The sequence below is a fragment of the Callithrix jacchus genome, chromosome 3, assembly GCF_049354715.1.
Source record: "Callithrix jacchus isolate 240 chromosome 3, calJac240_pri, whole genome shotgun sequence".
NCBI lineage: Eukaryota > Metazoa > Chordata > Mammalia > Primates > Cebidae > Callithrix > Callithrix jacchus.
This window is the reverse complement of record NC_133504.1, coordinates 83,955,618-83,975,552: the sequence shown is the minus strand read 5'-3', so window position 1 is coordinate 83,975,552 and position 19,935 is coordinate 83,955,618. Positions and strand designations below refer to the sequence as shown.

Below are 19,935 nucleotides of genomic sequence, written 5' to 3'. Positions count from 1 at the left end.
AATGATGGTCACTTCAGCCCTTTTTAACAACTCTTTTTTTAGTGAAATTTTTATATGTTAAAGAAGGCACTAGTTTCTTATTAGCCAGTTCTGTCCCCAGCTAACAGTTTAGCAATATGGTGACAGGAAAGCAAGTCCCACAAACTGGGAATTTGGAACTTTAGCAACACAGGAAAATTGAGGAGTTTAGAAAGAAAAGCTCATAGATTATACAAATATAAATAGGGTTAAATTAAATTGACTGGGGAGGGAGGCTGTCACTGACATGAACCAATTTCAAAGAATGATTTATAAACTAGAATGTAAGCTTCAGTGTTGTGTAATGACAGGAGCATGGTGATGGAAAGAACAAGACCCAGGATTGACACATAATAGATGTCCAATTAATATTTGATAAATGAATGATTGACTGAGCACTGGACATTGGGTCAGCCACTGAAATAATTCTGAATCTCAAATTATCCATTCATGAAGTGGGAAATAATAATATAGAGTATATAAAATAATACTTACCTTTATTGCAAGCCTATTACATCCTCAGTACACTGTGTGTGTGTGTGTGTGTGTGTGTGTGTGTAATATTCACAACATAATTCTCTACATTAAAAGGAGATGATTGGGGCCTCAAGTGATACATATGAAAACCAATTGTGTTGTGCACACTGTTAGGAGACCAAATTATGGCTCTGATGGTTATATTTACATAGAATTTGGTTAACAAAGTTAGAGTAGCCACAGATGATTATTTCACCCACATGAGAGTAGCTGGATGCACAAATTCTGAACAAGTACTAACAAGTATATTCCTTTTGATTTTGGCTATAAATTTTCTTAATAAATTGTCATAATTTCTTTTAGATAATTTATAGTCCTATGGGACATAGGAAAGCTTCTAATACTTAGGAAGGTTCTAGTCACGCCTCCTTAAGCATCCGCTCTGCTTTCTAGATGGAAAGACCCACATATTATCAAGTTCTATTTACAAACCATCTCTTAAAGCAGTATCTCTTCCACTTATAGAGGGAAACTTCTTGTGGTATCCTAAGAAAATACATCTGTGTGCCTCAGTTTGAGAAAAAATGCATCGAAATTTGAATGTTTCCTTTAAGTGATTCCTTGACATCAACACAATCAGAAACATGACCAAGAACACAAAATTACTAAATGTTAAATAAATATGATTATCCAGATGGTCCAGAATATGCTTCTATTAGTGTTTTTTAGATTGGCACTAAAATAAACATGTAAAATTTAAAATTATCATAGAACTCTGAGTTCTTAATAACAAAGGCTATTTACAGTAAGTCCTTCCTTCAGAATCTAATTTCCTCTTGTATATGTTAACAGTAACCAATTTGGTCCTCCGAGAGTGAATGTTTCCTGATTGTATTTCCAAAAATGGATATATTTATACTTAAGTTTTGTTTTTTGTTTTTGTTTTTTGAGACAGAATCTTGCTCTGTCGCCAGGCTGCAGTGCATTGGCGCAATCTCGGCTCACTGCAGCCTCCGCCTTCTGGGTTCAAGTGGTTCTTCCACCTCAGCCTCCCAAGTAGCTGGGACCACAGGCGTGTGCCACCACGCCTGGCTAATTTTTTTGTATTTTTAGTAGAGACGGATTTTCACTGTGTTGGCCAGGATGGTCTCGATCTCCTGACCTCGTGATCCGCTCACCTCCGCCTCCCAAAGCGCTGGGATTACAGGCGTGAGCCACCGCGCCTGGCCTTATACTTGATTTGTTCATGTACTGGCTTGCAATTTGCTGACAAAATGTAAAGTACCTGGATGATTTAAGCAAACTCCTGTTTACTTTCATACTGCACATATTATTCATTAGCCCATTTATTGTACAAAGATTATTTAAATACATATTTTTTGTGCCATGTACTATTAGGTGTAGAGGTTACCAATATGAATAGAGTGTGACCATTTCCCATGAAAAGCTTTGTTGGGAAGATAAACAGGAAATAGACAAATGTATTAAATTGGTGAAAAGAACCAAATTTTATGATTGCTCAGAGGATAAAGTGACTAAGCCAGCTTGTGTGCCTCAGATGTATCTGAAATTGATACCAAATGTCATTTATACAAATCATTTTATAATGATGAAAAACAGAACACCAGGGTGTTATTTAGAAGATTCTGTGAGGCTTTTATTGTCTAGTGCTCCCTCCTCTCTCTCCCCACAGACCCCAGTATGCCAAATTTGGCTTATTTTTAATCAAAAAATGTGGAGAAGATCGGAAATCATTGTAATTCTCTAATAGTATTACCCAACTTTTATATGGAGACCTTGAAATATAGACTTGTCTTCTAGCACAAAGTTTAGCATACAATAAATAATCAACAAATGTTTTAGTATGTGAATACTTGAATTCAGTTACTATTTGTTGAATTGAAGCTATCCCTTTTTCTATTAATTTGAAAACTCTGTATCATGTGTACCCAAGTTTAATATTTTGTTCAAAACTGTTTCTTCACTTGTGCTTCATTAGAAGCAGGAGGATAAGGCACACACTGGAATCTGCTGCGGAGTTTCTTTAGTTCTAGTCTCCCTTCTTGCCTCCTTTCCTTGGAGGTCTTGCCACCTCTTTCTTCTCTAATTCCAGCCTCACCCTTGGTGTCCAGAGGCATGGTCATTTCTGGCTGTCTCACTACAGAATTCTCTTGTTTCATGATGTATACTCCTTCTCCTGCTTGCCAACCTTGATAAATTCTATGTTAGTGGGAGAAAGTTCAGGTTTTTAATGCCCTCTTTGAAGACGGGTTCAATGAAATGTTAAATGAGTCAGTGATAAACATGCAGAAATAGGACCTAGCCTTTTGGGTTGTATCTTTAAAAACTTCTAGAAATTAGACTCTCATTACTTGTCGTCTGATCTTAGAACCATAGAATTTTGTTACTGTAAAAAAAAAACTTAAGGGAGAAACCTTTCTAAACCCTTTCCTCCATTTGTACTCAGCATTTACTTTTTAAAAATTTATTTATTTATTTATTTATTTATTTTGAGGCAAGGTCTTGCTCTGTCACCCACGCTGGAGTGCAGCCTCAGCCTCCCACGTACCTGAGATTGCATGTGCACACCACTGAGTCCAGCTACATTTTTTTTTTTTTTTTCCTGTAGAGGCATGACTCTCTGGGTTGCCAAGGCTGGTCTCAAACTCCTGGGCTCAAGCAATCCTCCTGCCTCAGCCTCCTGAGGTGCTGTGGTTATAAGCATGAGCCACTGCACCTGCCTAGAATTCACTTTTAAATGCTAAATTTGGCATGGATTTGACACCATAACATTATGGAATTCACTTTAATAGTTTTTCTTTTCTAATTTTGATGTATTTGGACATTAAATCTAGAAACCTAAAAGAAGTAATTTTTAGAGACTGAGATATTTTCTATCAGAAAATAGAGCTAATGGGAAGTTGAGGTCTGAAGAAAGTAAAATAGAATTATAATGCAGAGGCCATTGATTTTTGTGTTGCAGAGGCCAGGGAGGGGTAAAGAGAAGGAGGTGTAAAAGTGCAGTGTCTGAGCCAGAATCACCAGGTGGTTCAAAACACATAATGTTCAGTTCAGTTATATGAATCAATGCAATTAAGTACTTAGAACAGAGGCTGAAACAGAAGAATAAAGTCTGATACATTTTAGCTATGATTTAAATGATTTGCTGCTCACTTTTAAATTTAATTTTTACATCACTTTAAACCATGACTGTTAAGTAGTTCAACTAATTTTTCTTCTTTGAGCCTTATATAAATATATTTTGTTTTTATACATGTTAGGCAAACTACTAACGAAGTAATTTACCTGTGTAATCTTATAAAAATTAACTTAACCAAAGAGATGGAGACCACATGAAAATGGCATTTACATAAGGAGAGTTGAGGCTGGGTGTGGTGGCTCATGCCTGTAATCCCAGCACTTTGGGAGGCCGAGGCAGGAGAATTGCCTGAACCCAGGAGGCGGAGGTTGCGGTGAGCCGAGATTGCACCATTGCACTCCAGCCTGGGTAACAAGAGCAAAACTCCGTCTCAAAAAAAATAATAAATAAATAAAATATACTGGAATATAATATACGTAAAATGTAAAATGTAGTAGTGATTCCTATGTTATTACATTTCTTATTCTTTTATTCATCAAATATTTATTTCTCAGCATTCATAACCTCTTCATTTTTCTTAATCTTAAAGATTAAAGACCAATTTTTACAGTTTTTTCTTCTCCCAGGCTAATTTGCTACCATATTCAGTGTCATTCTCTATATTTTAGGAATTGTATGATTAAAAAGCAAAACAAAACAGAACAAAAAAGCCCTTGCAGACAGGGAGAAAAGATCAGTGGCCAGAAAGGGACCTGCTATCCTGGGGCGCTGGATGGGAACCCACTATGGAGGACATGGACATCCTGATGTTGACTATATAATGTGACATCTTCAAAGCATTCTATTCCAAGTCTTTTCACTATGAAATGATCAATGACCTGAACTGCCAACTTCCAATTCTCATTGTAAACATTTTAAAATTAATGAAGGCTTAGTAAATACTGCATTAAAAAATTATTTGGGAATTCAAAAGAAACCCTTGAAGATCTGAGAGTAACTAACTAATAAAACAGATATCCTCTTGGATCACCTATAGTTGGATTTACTTTGTTAAATCAGAAACCTGTGGAGACCAGCCAAAGACACAGTCAGTTCAGTTAATCTGAGTCTGACAAAGATGGCACATTGTTTGCTTTGCTTTTCCTGATCTTCATAAAAACTAAATAAATCCTTAATTCCACCACAGCAAATAAATATGCTTGGTTTAGAGAAGCCGCCATGGAAGAGGTGGGAAAAGTGCAGATAAAAGATACATGGGTGTAAGAAGTGAGAACGGATAGGGAACATGTAAATTAATCATTTTCATTTTTAGTTAGATTTTTTTCTTCATTGTATAGATAATTCTTTGTGCCAATGTCATTTATACTAATGGCAGAGTAAAAACTGTAGAAATATTTCACAACTATTTGTGTAACACGTATGGCATGTATTTCGTCTTGGGAAGAGTTCTTGGCTTAGGGGAGTCTGTGACATGGAAGTGCATTCAGAGCAGTGGTGAGGGCCGCGAGGCCAAGTTTCACTTTCCTTTGCAATTACTGCCTTTGGATGTGCCCATTTTCTCTCTATCTCTTTCTAATGACCTCTTTCAAAAACTTTCAAAAACTCATATATTTTAATTGCCTTCTCCCAAATATTTACATTTTCATACAATTAAAGATGTTATATGAGTTAGTTGTACTCTTCTGATATGCAAAAGACTTAGACTGTGAGACCCTTAATTCAACATGTAACATATGCAAAACAGGGCAGCCAGATATCTGAAAATAAAATTATTGACAATATGTGCTACTGTGTTCAGTTGTTTAATAATAAGCATTTGGGGGCCAAATATGTATGGGGATAAAAATTGCATAATGTGTCCTTTACTTCTTTCTTAGAACCTAGCACTGAGAGCTGAGCACTTAGTGGGTACTTAGCAAATGCTATGGATTAACTAACGTTTGTATTAATTATGAATTTATAATAAGGTGAAAACACTTTAATGGATGATGATGCAAACATTTAACCTTCATGTAAGTTTAGCCGTATCTTCTTGAATCTGTTCCTCATCTTTTCCAAATGGATTCCTTTGTGGTTTTCCTGTATATATAAGAAATGCTCAAATGGTTTCATGAAAATTTTTATTGGCTATCTGTTCTACCTGGAATTTCAGCCACTTGCTTTATATGATCATAGACAAGGAATCAATGGGGAAAATATTTCATAAAATCAGCAAGAGAAATAGTGAATAGAGGTTATTATAAATCTGATTATGAGCAAAATGTTAAGGTATTGCTTTATAAAATTTGATAGAAGTGCTAAGCAAAAATGATAACTTTGTTCTGTAGGATTGATTAATGTGCATGTGGTTGTTTCAGAGTAGCATTATCATCTTATTTTTTAAATCTGTCTGGTACTTTTAGTCATTTTAATGATATTATATGGAAATAGCATTATTCTGAAGTGATGATATAAAAAATACCACGTCCTGAACTCACAGATCTGCAAAGCCCAGTATCTTTCTCACAATAAGAGTTCAACAAGTATTTGCTGATTGTTTCAAAAGGCTAAGTCTGTATTATTCTATCAACATTAACTTACATAAAGTCAATATCAATGACTTTTCAATAGCAGCTTGCTTTAGTTGTTTCCCATTTGGTATGCAGTATATATAAAATTGAGAGAGATTTAAATCATTGCTAGAAATGAGTCTATAACCTGACATAGTGAAACTGATAGATACATAGACCATCGCTGGAAGTGTATCTATACCTCGATACAGCTTCCCCCAATTATGTTAAAATTATTACCTCATAAATTAACATTTCAATAGAAGTCTATTAGACAGCACATCCCTGAACTACAAATCTGATCATATTACATATCATTGTCATGTCTTTTGCCTCTAAATTTGGAGGCCCTATCAAGAATATTAAGATTGTCTTGCTTCTCTGACTCTAGAATCATAAGATCATTTTACTGACTGATTTCAATTAAGTGGTCAGGAATTAAAAATTAAATATTATTATTATTACTATTAAATGTCACAATGTAAGAAGAAGGACAGTTTCTATAATCTTCAAATTTAGTACAACTTTTTCTTTTTTACATTTAGAGTATGATTACACTCATTCTTAGAAAAGTACTCTTCTATAACAGTCTATGTAATATAAATTATTCTGTTCCAATATCCAAAAACATTTATGATTAGCTTCTATGATTCTTTATGAAATAGCATTTTATAGCATTACTTGGGTCTATATGATATGTATAAAACAGTGTATTTCAATTTGCATGTGAAAAATGTTAAATTATTCAGTATCAATATTAGAATACCATCTGTATAAGACAAGTGGGCTACGGAAGCTAATAACTGGCACCATGTACCAGCTGTTAAATTGTCACTTTATTTGCATTGCTCTGTTTAAGCTTTAATACTGTGTCAGTTGAAGACTTTAATCTTTGTTTTGAAGATGAAGAAACTAATATTCTACTATTTTTCAGGTTTAATTAACTTAAGATTTTCCTCTTAAAAATTTGTTCTTGATTTTTAAAATTATATTAATTTTCTTCTAAGTTTTTTCCAATTGTTGGTCAGTATTTTTAGTAATAGAGTTGTTAGTTAGAATTAGTTATAATGTTAATCAAAGTATAACTGTTGTCTATAAATCCCAGGAGGTGGGGAGTACCTCTTCCTAAGTGTGAATAGCACTTAGCATAGTGCTGCTTTGAGATACAAAAGAACTGGAAAAATCTAAAGCTGTGCATGTTCCAGAAAGTGGACATAATTTCATTTTGTGTTGGTACAATAAATGATATGAAATTGTCCTCTTTAAGTCATTTGAAAAATGTAGAAATTTCTTAGTTTAAAAAAAAACTTTGTTGAAATGAAGTTGCCAAATTCATGTTTCTAATGAATACTTACTTTATTGCCTCTCTGAATCCAAAACACTGAAATTAGTCTCTCTTAAAATAATAGATTCAAGAATCTAATGCAAAAAGGAAAAAAAAAAAAAAGAAGAGATCGGAGTCTATCTATTCTCTGGGTTATATGCTTGAGTCGGATCAGGACACCGTTTCCCTCATTACTTCACTTATTAAAGGCTTGTTTGTTTCTTCTCTCAGAATGGACTCAATGCTCTCCATCTGGCTGCCAAGGAAGGCCATGTGGGGCTGGTGCAGGAACTGCTGGGAAGAGGGTCCTCTGTGGATTCTGCCACTAAGGTAATATTCATGCTGGTAGAATTTATTTTCCTTAGAAAAGAGAAAATTATTTAAAGCTTTTTATTTGTATTTATTTATTTTTCTAGACAAGGTCTCTTTCTGTTGCCCAGGCAGTAGGACAGTGGCACAATCACGGCTCACTGCAACCCCCACCTCTTGAGCTCAGGTGACCCTCCTACCTCAGCTGCCTGAGTAGCTGAGACTATAGGCATGCATCACCATGCCCAACTAACTAAAATTGTTTTTTTTTTAGTTTAGACAAGGTCTTGCTATTTTGCCTTCCTGGGCTCTAGCAATCCTCTTACCACAGCCTCCCAAAGTGGGATTTTGGTGTGAAACACCACACCTCGCCCACTTAAATCTTCTCTTTCCTCTTGCACATTTCAGAGGTTGGTTAGAACACCAAGATTCTTGACATGCAGAATTAAGATAGAAATCCTCTCCATTAAACTTTGCAGAATTTGAATTGTTTCATTTAAGTATTTATAGGACATGAGTCTGAAACATTTGCAAACCTGGTTTCTAATATTTTGTATTTCCCCCTTTGATTCACAAAGAGGACCAGATTAACACAATCCTTTATAGACAATAGCACCTGTTTTCCTAAGGTTAATTTATTTTTTCAAAATACACTGATGTGGGAAACTTCTGTATGGAAATGAACAAGTAATTTTTAATGTATTTATTAAGTTTGGTATGAGAATATGCAGAATCCTTTATACTCTACTAGAAAAGAGATTTGGGGTCATGGATTGAATTATTAGGGTAATGTTAGATTTTATCATCATAATGTGTTTGGTAAGGAAATTGGACTCAGTTTTAAAGAAATGCACAGGACACTTGGTAAACCGGAAACTGTTCCTTCTTGATGTTGCTTTTGCTGAAACATTTTTGAACTTGTTGAGTATTTATTTCATAAACAACAGGCATTAAAAAAATAATCAATTTTTGTCTTTGGAAGGTAAAGTTTTATTTGGAAAAATACAGTGCTAATCTGAGCCAAGCCTGCTGACCAAGCCTAGAACGTGATAACATGGGTGTGGAAGATGCAGAGAGAGAAGTCAGACACTTTGGTTTCTAGATGGGACATTAGTCTAATCTGGAGTAAACAAACAAACAAAAAAGGACAAGAATAAATTAGAAACATGACCAGTTAACCTGGATTTCTAACACCTCATGCATAACTCCCAAAGTGTGCACTGGTTCTGCTTATAGCATAGTAAATAGCAATTCTAGCAGACATTAAAAAACAAAAATTAACAACAGTCTGGCAATTCCACAGAAGTAAACATGTGAATTCTCTATATGAAATAAATTTCTTACGTCGAACTTAAAAAGAGAGTAAGTATTTTTATTAACATTTCTATCTGGCACATAAAATAAATTTTAAACAGATAAAGAATATCTGTCTGAAGCCCAGTGCACTGGCTCACGTGTATAATCCCAGCTACCTTGGAGCCTGTAGCTCAAGGAGCACTCAAGTAAGCCTAGGAGTTTGAGACTGCCACTGTACAACCTCACCAACATCTATTATTTTTTGTCTTTTTAGTAATAGCCATTCTGACTGGTGCGAGATGGTATATAGTTGCCCATGTTAATATAGTGTATTCATTAAGCCAATTATTTTTGCTTGCTTAAGTGTTTATTACTATTTTTGTTTTCCCTTTCTTCTAAACTCTACTGATATTTAAAAATTAGGTTTACTTTTAATCATAGATTAGCATTGTAGAATTTCCCAGAAAAAAAAATCTCATTTAAACAGAAGGAAACTGAGGCCATCCATATTAAGTGAGTGGCGAATGCTCCCACAGTGAGCGGGAGACAGAAAGAGAACTAGAGTCCAAATGTTATGGCTTGGAATCTACTGGTTTCTGTTTTTCTTTGTTGTTGTTGTTTTTTTTTCTTTTTGTTATTTTAATTACATAACAGGTAGTTTTAATCTCTTGGCCTTAATTTTATTTTCACAAAAGGTTTAAATTATTTTTCATTGGTGCTGGTGTTATGGATGATAAATTTCAATGTAGTAAATGGTAGAAAATTATTGTAATGTTTTGATTTATGTGAAATTTATTTGTTTTTATTTGCAACATATCCCCTAGTGCCCTAGTAGGCGCAAACACAAGTGTAAGCAGTTATTCTCTACCACTGAAAACTCCTAGGTTTCTTTGAAAAGTGAAAGAAACTCAATGCTTCAGTAAACTTTTTTTAAGTTAATATTTCTTTGCAGTGGGGTTCTTAAATTGCATGAATCTCATGAGATATTGACACACACAGATGTACACAAACACACCCTGCAAATTTTTGATACATTGAAAACTCAGTCATTCTGTGTTAACACTATATCAATATTGTGAAAATAGAAAAGGAAGATACTATATGAGGTGGCCAATTGTGTGTGTGTGTGTGTGTGTGTGTTTAATGGTAAAAAATAATCCCTTCATAAGTGGGCTACTATCTTGATAAAATAACAAATTTTAATCAGTCAAAGTGATTAGCAAAGTTGAAAATACCTGCACATTTTGATTTCTACAAAATCCAGAAACGTTGAACATTGTCTATTTTGTCTCTCCAAAACAGAAGGGAAATACTGCTCTCCACATTGCATCTTTGGCTGGACAAGCAGAAGTTGTCAAAGTTCTTGTTAAGGAAGGAGCCAATATTAATGCACAGTCTCAGGTATTACATTCAGATTTTCCCTAATGTACATATATTTAAATTGTAACAGTGTTGTGAAGTTGATTTAATGGGTTCAGCTAGATGTTCTTCTGATAAATTTATTATAAATACTTTGTTATTTATTTTAGCCAAATTATTTTATTAACTTCTATGATGAAATTAATTTTTCAACATATAATCTCCCTTTTCATGTAACTTAACACTTGACAAATGTGAGTCTATCATTGTCTATATTTTTCAAAAGAATATAAGGTTATTTTTTTCAGAATGACAGTGACATCTGTGAAATATGAATTATTCACACAAGTTTCATGTTACTCTATAAAAGTATTCTCTTTCCATAAATTTAAAATACTCTCAAAAGATTTGCATTTTAGGGGGAAATCTGCTGTAAGGTGGGAATCACACTACTTTGGTCACTTTACACCCCTAATGTTAGCTTTACTAATAATAAATAGGAAATGTGTGGTTTTAAAATGAAATTAAGAAAAAAATTAAATAATAATTATTTAATTAAAATTTTACTACAAGCTTGACACCCCCCCCCTTTTTTTTCCTGGTAGAAAAGGGGAGAAAATGTTTTGCCCAAAACTTTACTCTTGATATCTATCATATAGTGTATGCATGTAGGGATTGAGAAATATATCTTTATAATAAAATTCATTTTCTCTATTTTTAGGCTTTTCTCTTTTGCCTCTCTAATAACGCAGACTAAACCATGGAGGATATTAAGAAAATAAGCCAATTCTGTTCCATTTGTCTTTTGGGATAACCTCACCAGCTTGCATTTTAGTGGGAAAATGCAATTCTAAACTTTATAGGCCATTGTGTAGGAATACATATTAACTACATAGTTCATTCATTCATTACCTAGGCATGGCTCTAGTTCCATAGATGGCACAAGTTCTAGATCTAGAAAAAAAAATGCAGTGGTTAAATCAGCCCTATTTTCTTTGATTTTAGTTTTGGGAAAATCTGTTGAAATTCTGATGGGTACGACATATTTTTATCTTTGTAATATCATGCTATTTTAATTAGTTATATTTTTTCCCTTACAACTCAGACGTTTAGTTGGATACACATCATGCTTTAACATGTATTGAGAATATGCCTTAGTCTAAAACCCTTATTAGATGAAATTTTTATAATTTCGTACCATCTGTAAAGGACATCTGTATATTCTATAAAGTATAATAGCATTTTAAGCTTGGAGAGAAAGGTCCCTGCAGAAGCTACTGCTCCACCATAAGTGACTAAAAACTTTTCTTCTCTTTTCTAAACTTCATTTTATTTAGATTCGAGGGGTACATGTGCATGTTTGCTACATGGATATATTGTGTAATGGTGAGCTTTGGGCTTCTAGTGAACCCATCACCCAAATAGTGAACACTGTACCCAATAGGTAATTTTTCAACCTTCAGTCCTCTCCCTCCTCCCCACTTTTAGAGTCCCTAGTGTCTATTATTTCCATCTTTATGTCCATGTGAACTCATTGTTTAGCTCTTGCTTCTAAATGAGAGCATGCTATATTTGATTTTCTGTTTCAGAGTTATTTCACATAGAATAATGGCCCCCAGCTCCATCGATGTTGCTGCAAAGGATGTAATTTCATTCTCTTTTATAGTTGCCTAGTATTCCATGGTGTATATATACCACATTTTCTTTATCCAGTCAACCATTGATGAATGCTTAGGTTGATTCCTTGATTTTGCTATTGTGAATAACGCTGCAATAAACATGAGTGCAGGTGTCTTTTTGATATACCAATTTCTTTTCCTTTGGGTAGATACCCAGTAGTAGAATTGCTGGGTATAATGGTAGTTCTATTTTTAGTATTTTGAGCTATCCCAATACTGGAAAACCTTTCATTTTCAAGAGAACATCTTTTTTCTTTAGACAGAGGTTCTGCATTATAACCACCTGCATGGCTTGTTAAAACCCACGTTTCTAAGCTCCACCCTAGGGTTTCTGATTCGGTTCTGGAGTGGAACCTGAGAATTTTCACTTTTTACAAGTTCTCAGATGATGCTAATGCTGCTAGTCCAGGGACCACATTTGTGAACTACTGCTTTAGCAAATGTGAGTGAAAACTGGGTGTAAGATATTGCAGTAAGATTCACAAAGTATAGATTCAACTACATGACTGAATCAATAATGCACTTAATAAAGCATGGAAATGAAAGCCTGGTTAAATTCAGTTGTTCCTTGGAGAGTCTCCTGACTTTGACAGGAAATTCACCTATACATTGGTGCTGTTAAAATCTATGAAAATAACATATTTTCCTTTTCTCAAAATGACTAGTTGAACATAGTGATGTTCCAGAAGTTGACTAGTAGCAAATGCTGCAAGGTAAATGCTTGTTAAAGCTATGATACCAGTTATTACACAGTAGTTCTTAGAAATATATATGCTTTGGAGGCTTTTCGAGGAGAGCAAGCTAAAACTGTTTGTTTAATTATAATTTGCTTTCGGAGTCAATGAGGCTGTTCTTTATAAGGTGTAATCATGCCAAATTATAACAGATCTTAAAAGAAGGTTTGTATCATTATTAAGACATTAAAATAATTCTAGTTATAATTTATATTATTAACTCAATTTAAGATTTATATTCCAGGGAATTCTGACAAATACCTTCAAACTCATGTTCATATTATGAGAAAGTTTTAGAGTAAGAAAAATTAATGATCAAATTTTAGAATATTTTTCTAAAAGTTTTTCTAAGTCATTTGATAAGGACTATGACATCATTTCCTGTACTGAATGTATGTACCCAATATTAATAATGGACAAAAATTATTATCACTTAGAATATTTTATAATATAATGATTAAAATTAAAATACATGAATTTATATGAGGGTTGATTATTTTGCTCTGTATGTGAGCCAATCCACAAATTGATGGTTTCAGGGCCATTGAGAGCTGTTGTGATTTCCCCCACAGATATTATTCCTCTCGGTACTGTCTTAATGAAGATACAGGTTCCTTTATGTGACAATATTGGGTGTCAAGTGGATGGATGGGAGATATGCTCATGGCAGTTAAACAGTTTCTTCCTTTTGAGAACTAGAAAAACGACATAGGGATCCTGAATGTACAACATAATGTCTAAATTTGGTATTCAAGTGATACCTTCTTCCACATCTTTGTAAGAACATAATTTAAAGCATTGAGATGCAGAATAGTCTTATATTGTAGGAACATTGACAGCTGCATAGTACTATGCCTTTGGCAAACTTCCGAGTTATTTGGAAACAGACTGCTAAAATTACTTTTGAATTAAGAAGATAACAAATTTTTTGAAAAAACTTTCAAGGGATATATTTGGTAAAATTTTTGGAGAAGGTTATGGAGAAATACACACTTATGGATTTTTCTGCATTTTACATATAAACTATGAGATCCATGTGAGCCTTACTTCTACATGACACAGTGCCAATTTTGCTGAGAGTGTCCTTAGTTCATTAAGAGTTCCAGAACACCAGTAGGATCAACTTCAATACTTTAATTGGTATTGTGTAATTGATTTAGCAACAATGAACAAATGTTTATTTTTGTTTCTTTGTTCAACAGTGGTATCAGTGTGCTCTCTGCTGAGCCAGTTCTTAGCGTGATTTTAAGTATTGCTCCTGACCATGTAGCTCTCTTAGCTCTCTGGCTTGGTTCTTTGGTATCCTGGATTCAGTGGCCTGGAGGTCTCATCCATGGGGCTGGAATAATGGAGCTAGAGTCAAATTACAGAGTTGAGGAATGTTGTTTGCTTTGAAGATGATTTTTTGCTTTCTGAAAATACAGTCACTTTCAGAAAATCTTTACTAGGCATCTTATCCTCTAAATGATTCTACATAGGTGATGTTGGGGTGACGTCCATCTAAGCTGTATGGGACATTTGTTTGGTCGCTTTTATAACCTGTAAGTCTGTTAACTAGAGACACACTTTTAAAAAATTGTTCCAATTCTATGTTGTTATCAAAGAAACTCTACTTAGAAAAAAATTTTTAAATATTCTCAAAATTTAATGAGTTTCTTTAAATACTTGTAGCATTCTATGTTGACTTTTTACCTATTGATATTTGCCTGTCTCTGATTGCAAAAACAAAACAAGACAAAAAATCCATCTATAATTTCTCTAAGTTGGTAAACTTCTTGGGAGCAGGTAATTTTTCTCTCACTTTTTTTTATCGTTTCAGGATTTTGCATAATACCTTGCACATATATGACTGGAGGATGAATATATGCATGTATACTCTTTCTGCATAAGTCTTAGCTTTGTTGTGTATTTCAATAATTTCTAACAGTAGACATTAATATTAATACAAGTAACAACATTGGCTGCCAGGCATTGTCTCTAGTGTGTTGTGTACATCATCTCTTCTGATCTTCCTTTAGTTCGTCATTATTGAGGACAAATTAAGACTCACGTGGCTCATTTAATTGCCCACAGACTTCCTCCCCAGGCGACATTGCTTCTCATAGTTCCCGTAACAGTTTTACCTTCTCTACAGACCCCAAAGGATAATTTTTAAAATTCCTTTTTCTTCTCACTCAAATCCTGTTCAGGTCCAAATAAGCTGATTTTCTTAAAGTAGAATCCACGTAAAAGGTTTAAGATGGAATTTCTCATTTAATATTTTTTATGAACTCTAAGTTCCCTGCAAAATTGTTCAAAAAATTGATTCTGCTGTTACCGCCAAGGAAACCCGGCTTTAGAATTTCCCCTTATTATTTTCTTTACAAAAAAATTGATTTTTTGTTCTCAGATAATTTTTTCTTTAGATACTTATTATTAATATATTCTCTAAATATAAAAGCATTAAAATCAAAAGGGGCACTCTAATAAAGCAAATTATCTTAAAAATATCCATTTTTATTATTACAAAGCAAATTGGGTTATATAATGTATATTTTTACATGATAAAAAAGCTACACTGGATCCTACAATAGACACCGTCATCAAACATAGAAGCTAAGGAAAATTTTGGAAAATAGATGTGGTAAATTTCCCCATCTTTTAGGAAAACATGATTTTCTTTTAGAAGAAGGGAAGGACTAGAAGTTCTCATGAGGCTCCTCAAGAAGTTTGTGTCTGGGGAGGTCAATCTGCATTGGAGGGAATTCCAGTGTCACCAAACTACAGCCCACTAATCATATCCTGCATTCAGACCCTTGATTTTAAACTGTATTTTTATTTGTTTAATCTCATTCTACATTTATAATTATGTGACTCAACAATGAGTATTCTCATTTTGGACATGGAAAAATCTGAGGCAAAGATAGGGAAACCAAGGTCTTATAACAATTAGTGATGGAGCCACATACCTGTGATCACTGGTATGGACAAATTCCTTCCAAATAATCCTAGGCATACTTCACTCTTTTCCACTAAATTGTTTTACACCAACTACTTGCTCTAGGGAAGTCCAAAACCCTGCTTGTCTTGGCATTCAGCTGCTGTTATAAATAAGAGCCTTCTGCAAAGCTAGGCAACTAGTGAGTAAAGAGATTCAGATGTACTGAGAGGTTGTAATCACAACATGGGCATCATTCAATTATCCACCTCTTAGGCCGTTCTTTAATCAAACAAAATTTTTAACATGTCTAAGACTTAAATATAATTTCTGAAGTTGTTTGGTGATGTCCTTTTCAATTAGTTTTTCTTATCTATCTCTACATTCTTCTACTTGTTCTTCAAATTTCGTGTTTCTGTCCTCTCATAAGGACTCTAAAAGCAGATTTTTTTTCTTTTCACCTTATTTTAATGTCAAATGAATTCAAATAAGATGTTCTCACTTGGCATTTTTGATATAATATCTTACTGAAAATTGATTTCTACTTTTATTGTCTTTTTTTGCCTGTTTTGTTATTAATAATTTTTGTTCTTTCAGTCCTGAAAATTTTGTTTCAAAAGAAGGCTTTCATGCTATTAACTCAAACATGATTAGGTGATTGTTTTATTAGCTATTGGATTTTTACAGACCACAACTATTAATGCTAGTTGCAAGATTATATCACCATTGATTACACCCCCAGGTTTATGGGGGTGCATGTGCCCACTGTATGCAATGATAAATGACTTTTCAAGTGTGGCTTCCAATAGTTTTTTCTCCATTGGCCCTAACCCATTGTCACAGATAATGGAATTGAACTGTGAAGAGGAAGGAAACCCACACAGTTGGCCAGCATGCCCATTACCTTGAATTGCTTCCATATGGTCATAGAGCCATCTTTGGCTCTGAAAGGAAAACCTCATAATGGATTATTCTGTTCTATGTCATATGCACAGAGAAACACACACACACACACACACAGAGTGTATAAAATGGAATCCGTAGTCACAAGTTTTTTCAAACAGGTTTTATTTTCAGGGGTTTTCCCCAAAAACATATGCATATGGTTCTTTCTCTTTTTTAAAAATTTAATTTATTTTATTTTAAGTTCCGGGACACCTGTGCAGGACACGCAGGTTTGTTATGTAGGTAAACATGTGCCATGGTGGTTTGCTGCACCTATTAACTCGTCACGTAGGTATTAAGCCCAACATGCATTAGCTCTTTATCCTGATGCCCTCTCTCCCCCTGCCCCCTGACAGGCCCCAGTGTGTGTTATTCCCCTTCTTGTATCCATGTGTCCTCATTGTTCAGCTTCCACTTATAAGTGGGAACATGTGTTGTTTAGTTTTCTATTCGAGTGTTAGTCTGCTGAGGATATTAGCTTCCAGCTCCATCCATGTCCCTGCAAAGGACGTGATCTCATTCCTTTTTATAGCTGCATAGTATTCCATTCTTTAAAAGGGTCTTAATTTTTTTTCCATTGGGAGTATTCCTATTTGTAATACAAATCCTTTGAAGTTCAAATGAAGGCAGGTACTTGCATTTGACAAGGAATAAGAAAGAAGTCAAGACACTTGTGTTTTTGACTCTGAAAGTCAGGCCACTGGATGATTACAAGTTTGCAGGGGCATCTGTGTTCCTCGGCACTCCAAGTTAAAGGAAATATGCTTTTTCCAGTTCTCTATTCCTCAATATGCTTGGGAAACAGACAAGAATTGATGTCTTTAATATTTTGTCCAGGTCGGGCGTGGTGGCTCACACCTGTAACTCCAGCACTTTGGGAGACCAAGGTGGGCAGATCACTTGAGGTCAGGAGTTCAAAACCAGCCTGACCAACATGGTGAAACTGTGTCTCTACTAAAAATACAAAAATTAGCTGGGCTTGCTGGTGGGTGCCTGTAACCATAGCTACTCTAAAGGCTGAGGCAGGAGAATCACTTGAACCTGGGAGGCGGAGGTTGCAGTGAGCCAGAATTGTTCAACTGCACTCCAGCCTGGCCAACAGAGTGAGATTCTATCTCAAAAGAAATTGCCCCAAAAGACATCACTATCCTCTATTCCAGTAGAACTCCAACCTTAAAATTACTGGTCTACAAAGTGCACACACACATACACACACACTCACACATACACACACACACTGATACATTCTAAAAGACAATAATATTTTCATTTATAATAAAGTAATTTCTCAACTTTTGAAATAAAATTAATGCAATTATATTTTGCCTTTATCCTCATTTATCTGGGGACAGATGGTGTAGAAAGGCTAAATCCTGGTTGTCATTTTGTTCTGAAATTTGAATGAATAATGGAAGACATCATCACATCTAAAATCTCCGGTAGATGTCTCATTTATTTATCACTACACAGGCCTATCCAAGTCCAATGTGATTGCATTTTAAAGGAACTAAATTTGTAGTCAGTTAAGACTTGTAGGGAGAAAAGTAAATGGTCTTCAAGTTCTGCTAATAGAATTAGACTTGAAATTTTACATAAGAGTTACTTCTTTTTCTCACTCTCTAAGTAAAAATGAAGGATAAGCTACTCTAGCACTAAATGGTTAAAATAGTACTGTAGAATTCTGCCTCTTACCTCAAATCTTACAGCATTAATGTGTATATTCCACAACAACTAAGATGCTAGGTGAAAAACCATCAGGAACCAAAATGACAATCCTTTGAGGCAAGGATTACAAAGCCAAAAAAAAAAAAAAAGGTAAAACATGACACGAATTAAAACCTCCCAATAGAAACTGATTGGAAGTAATAATTCATGGACTCGCTCACTCAGCAGGTATTTGAGCATCCAATGTGTGCCCTCAAACATTTGCAGGGGTACAACGATGAAGTGGGCAGGGGGCATGGGGAAGAAGACCTAGAAAGTGATAACTGAACTGCTTTCACAAAAGAAAGTGTTAATGCACACATCAGGGGTCAGGGGATGACATGTGCTATGGGAAAATAAAATCATACATCCAAGAACCTAAAAGAAATGGGCCATCTGGAAACTGAAGCATCCAGGGGAAACACAGTGTATGAAATGAAGTCCAAAGAAGAAAGATCCTGCAAGACTTATGAGCCATATTAAGGTTTTCATTCTAAGACATGTATCCTAAACCCAATATGAGGCTGGCTTGGGGGTGGAACAAGCTCAGAATTCTGTTTTTGATTCTGAAAACATCACCCTGGTGTAGCTTGGAGAACAAGTTGAAGGAAGTCAGGGGCAATTCAAAGAAAATAATTTGGAGACTATTGCCATGATCTATTCCATATAAGAGGTGATGTTAGTTTGGAATGGAGTAGTGGTGGTCTGGGTGATGGAGGAAAGGGGACTGTTATAAGACTGATTAAGGACCAATTTCAGAGCACTCGATGATGATGGCCTATGGGAGGAGAGGAAAGGGATAGGGTCGAGAGATCTTTCCCTTGTCTAACAGTACAGATAGTAATGTAACACTAATATGTAACACTAATATAACAGTAGATAAAGACAAAGATTTGTCTGTTTTTTATTTTATTTTTTTGAGATGCAGTCTCACTCTGTCACCCAAGCTGGAGTGCAGTGGCATGATAATAGCTCACTGCAGCCTTAAACTCCCAGGCTCAAGCAACCCTCCCACCTCAGCTTTCTGAAAAGCTAGGCCTACAGGCACACACAAGCACGCTGAACTGATTTTTAAATTTTTTTGTAGAGACAGGGTCTTGATATCTTGCCTAGACTGGTCTTGAACCTCCTAGGTGGAGGTTCACCTCCACCTCCCAAAGTGCTGGGACTATAAGCATGAACCACTTTGTTTCTCGTTTCGTTTTTGGTTTTGGTGAGGAAAGTAAGAGATCATGAATAGCATTTGAACTGCTTGTTATACATTCCTAAAGGAAATGTAAGTGGTTATTACATCATTTGATGTAAGTGGTTATTAAAGCAATGGACTTGAATGAGACTGCCAGAGCAGTGCAGCCAGTGAAGGGGCAAAGGGCATACTTCCCCTTCATCCTCTGAAGGTTGGCTAAAAATCAACTAACAGGAAGGCAGATTAATAGGAGAAAAGGAAATCAAATGTATGAACGTACACGGGAGCCAGATGAAACTATAACAACTCAAAAAAACGGCCAGATGATTGACTCTTTT

At 35.0% G+C, this 19,935-nt stretch overlaps 1 protein-coding gene across 50 annotated transcripts in view; it reads left to right on the top strand.

Moving 5' to 3' along the window:
- ANK2 (ankyrin 2) overlaps window positions 1-19,935 on the top strand; it is a 589,059-nt gene that overhangs the window by 395,184 nt on the left and 173,940 nt on the right. For all 50 annotated transcript variants that reach the window (XM_078366661.1, XM_078366656.1, XM_078366650.1 and 47 more), the window contains 2 exons: window positions 7,700-7,798; window positions 10,376-10,474. In XM_078366661.1, coding sequence (XP_078222787.1) covers window positions 7,700-7,798; window positions 10,376-10,474 — 198 coding nt within the window. The remainder of the gene's footprint in view (window positions 1-7,699; window positions 7,799-10,375; window positions 10,475-19,935) is intronic.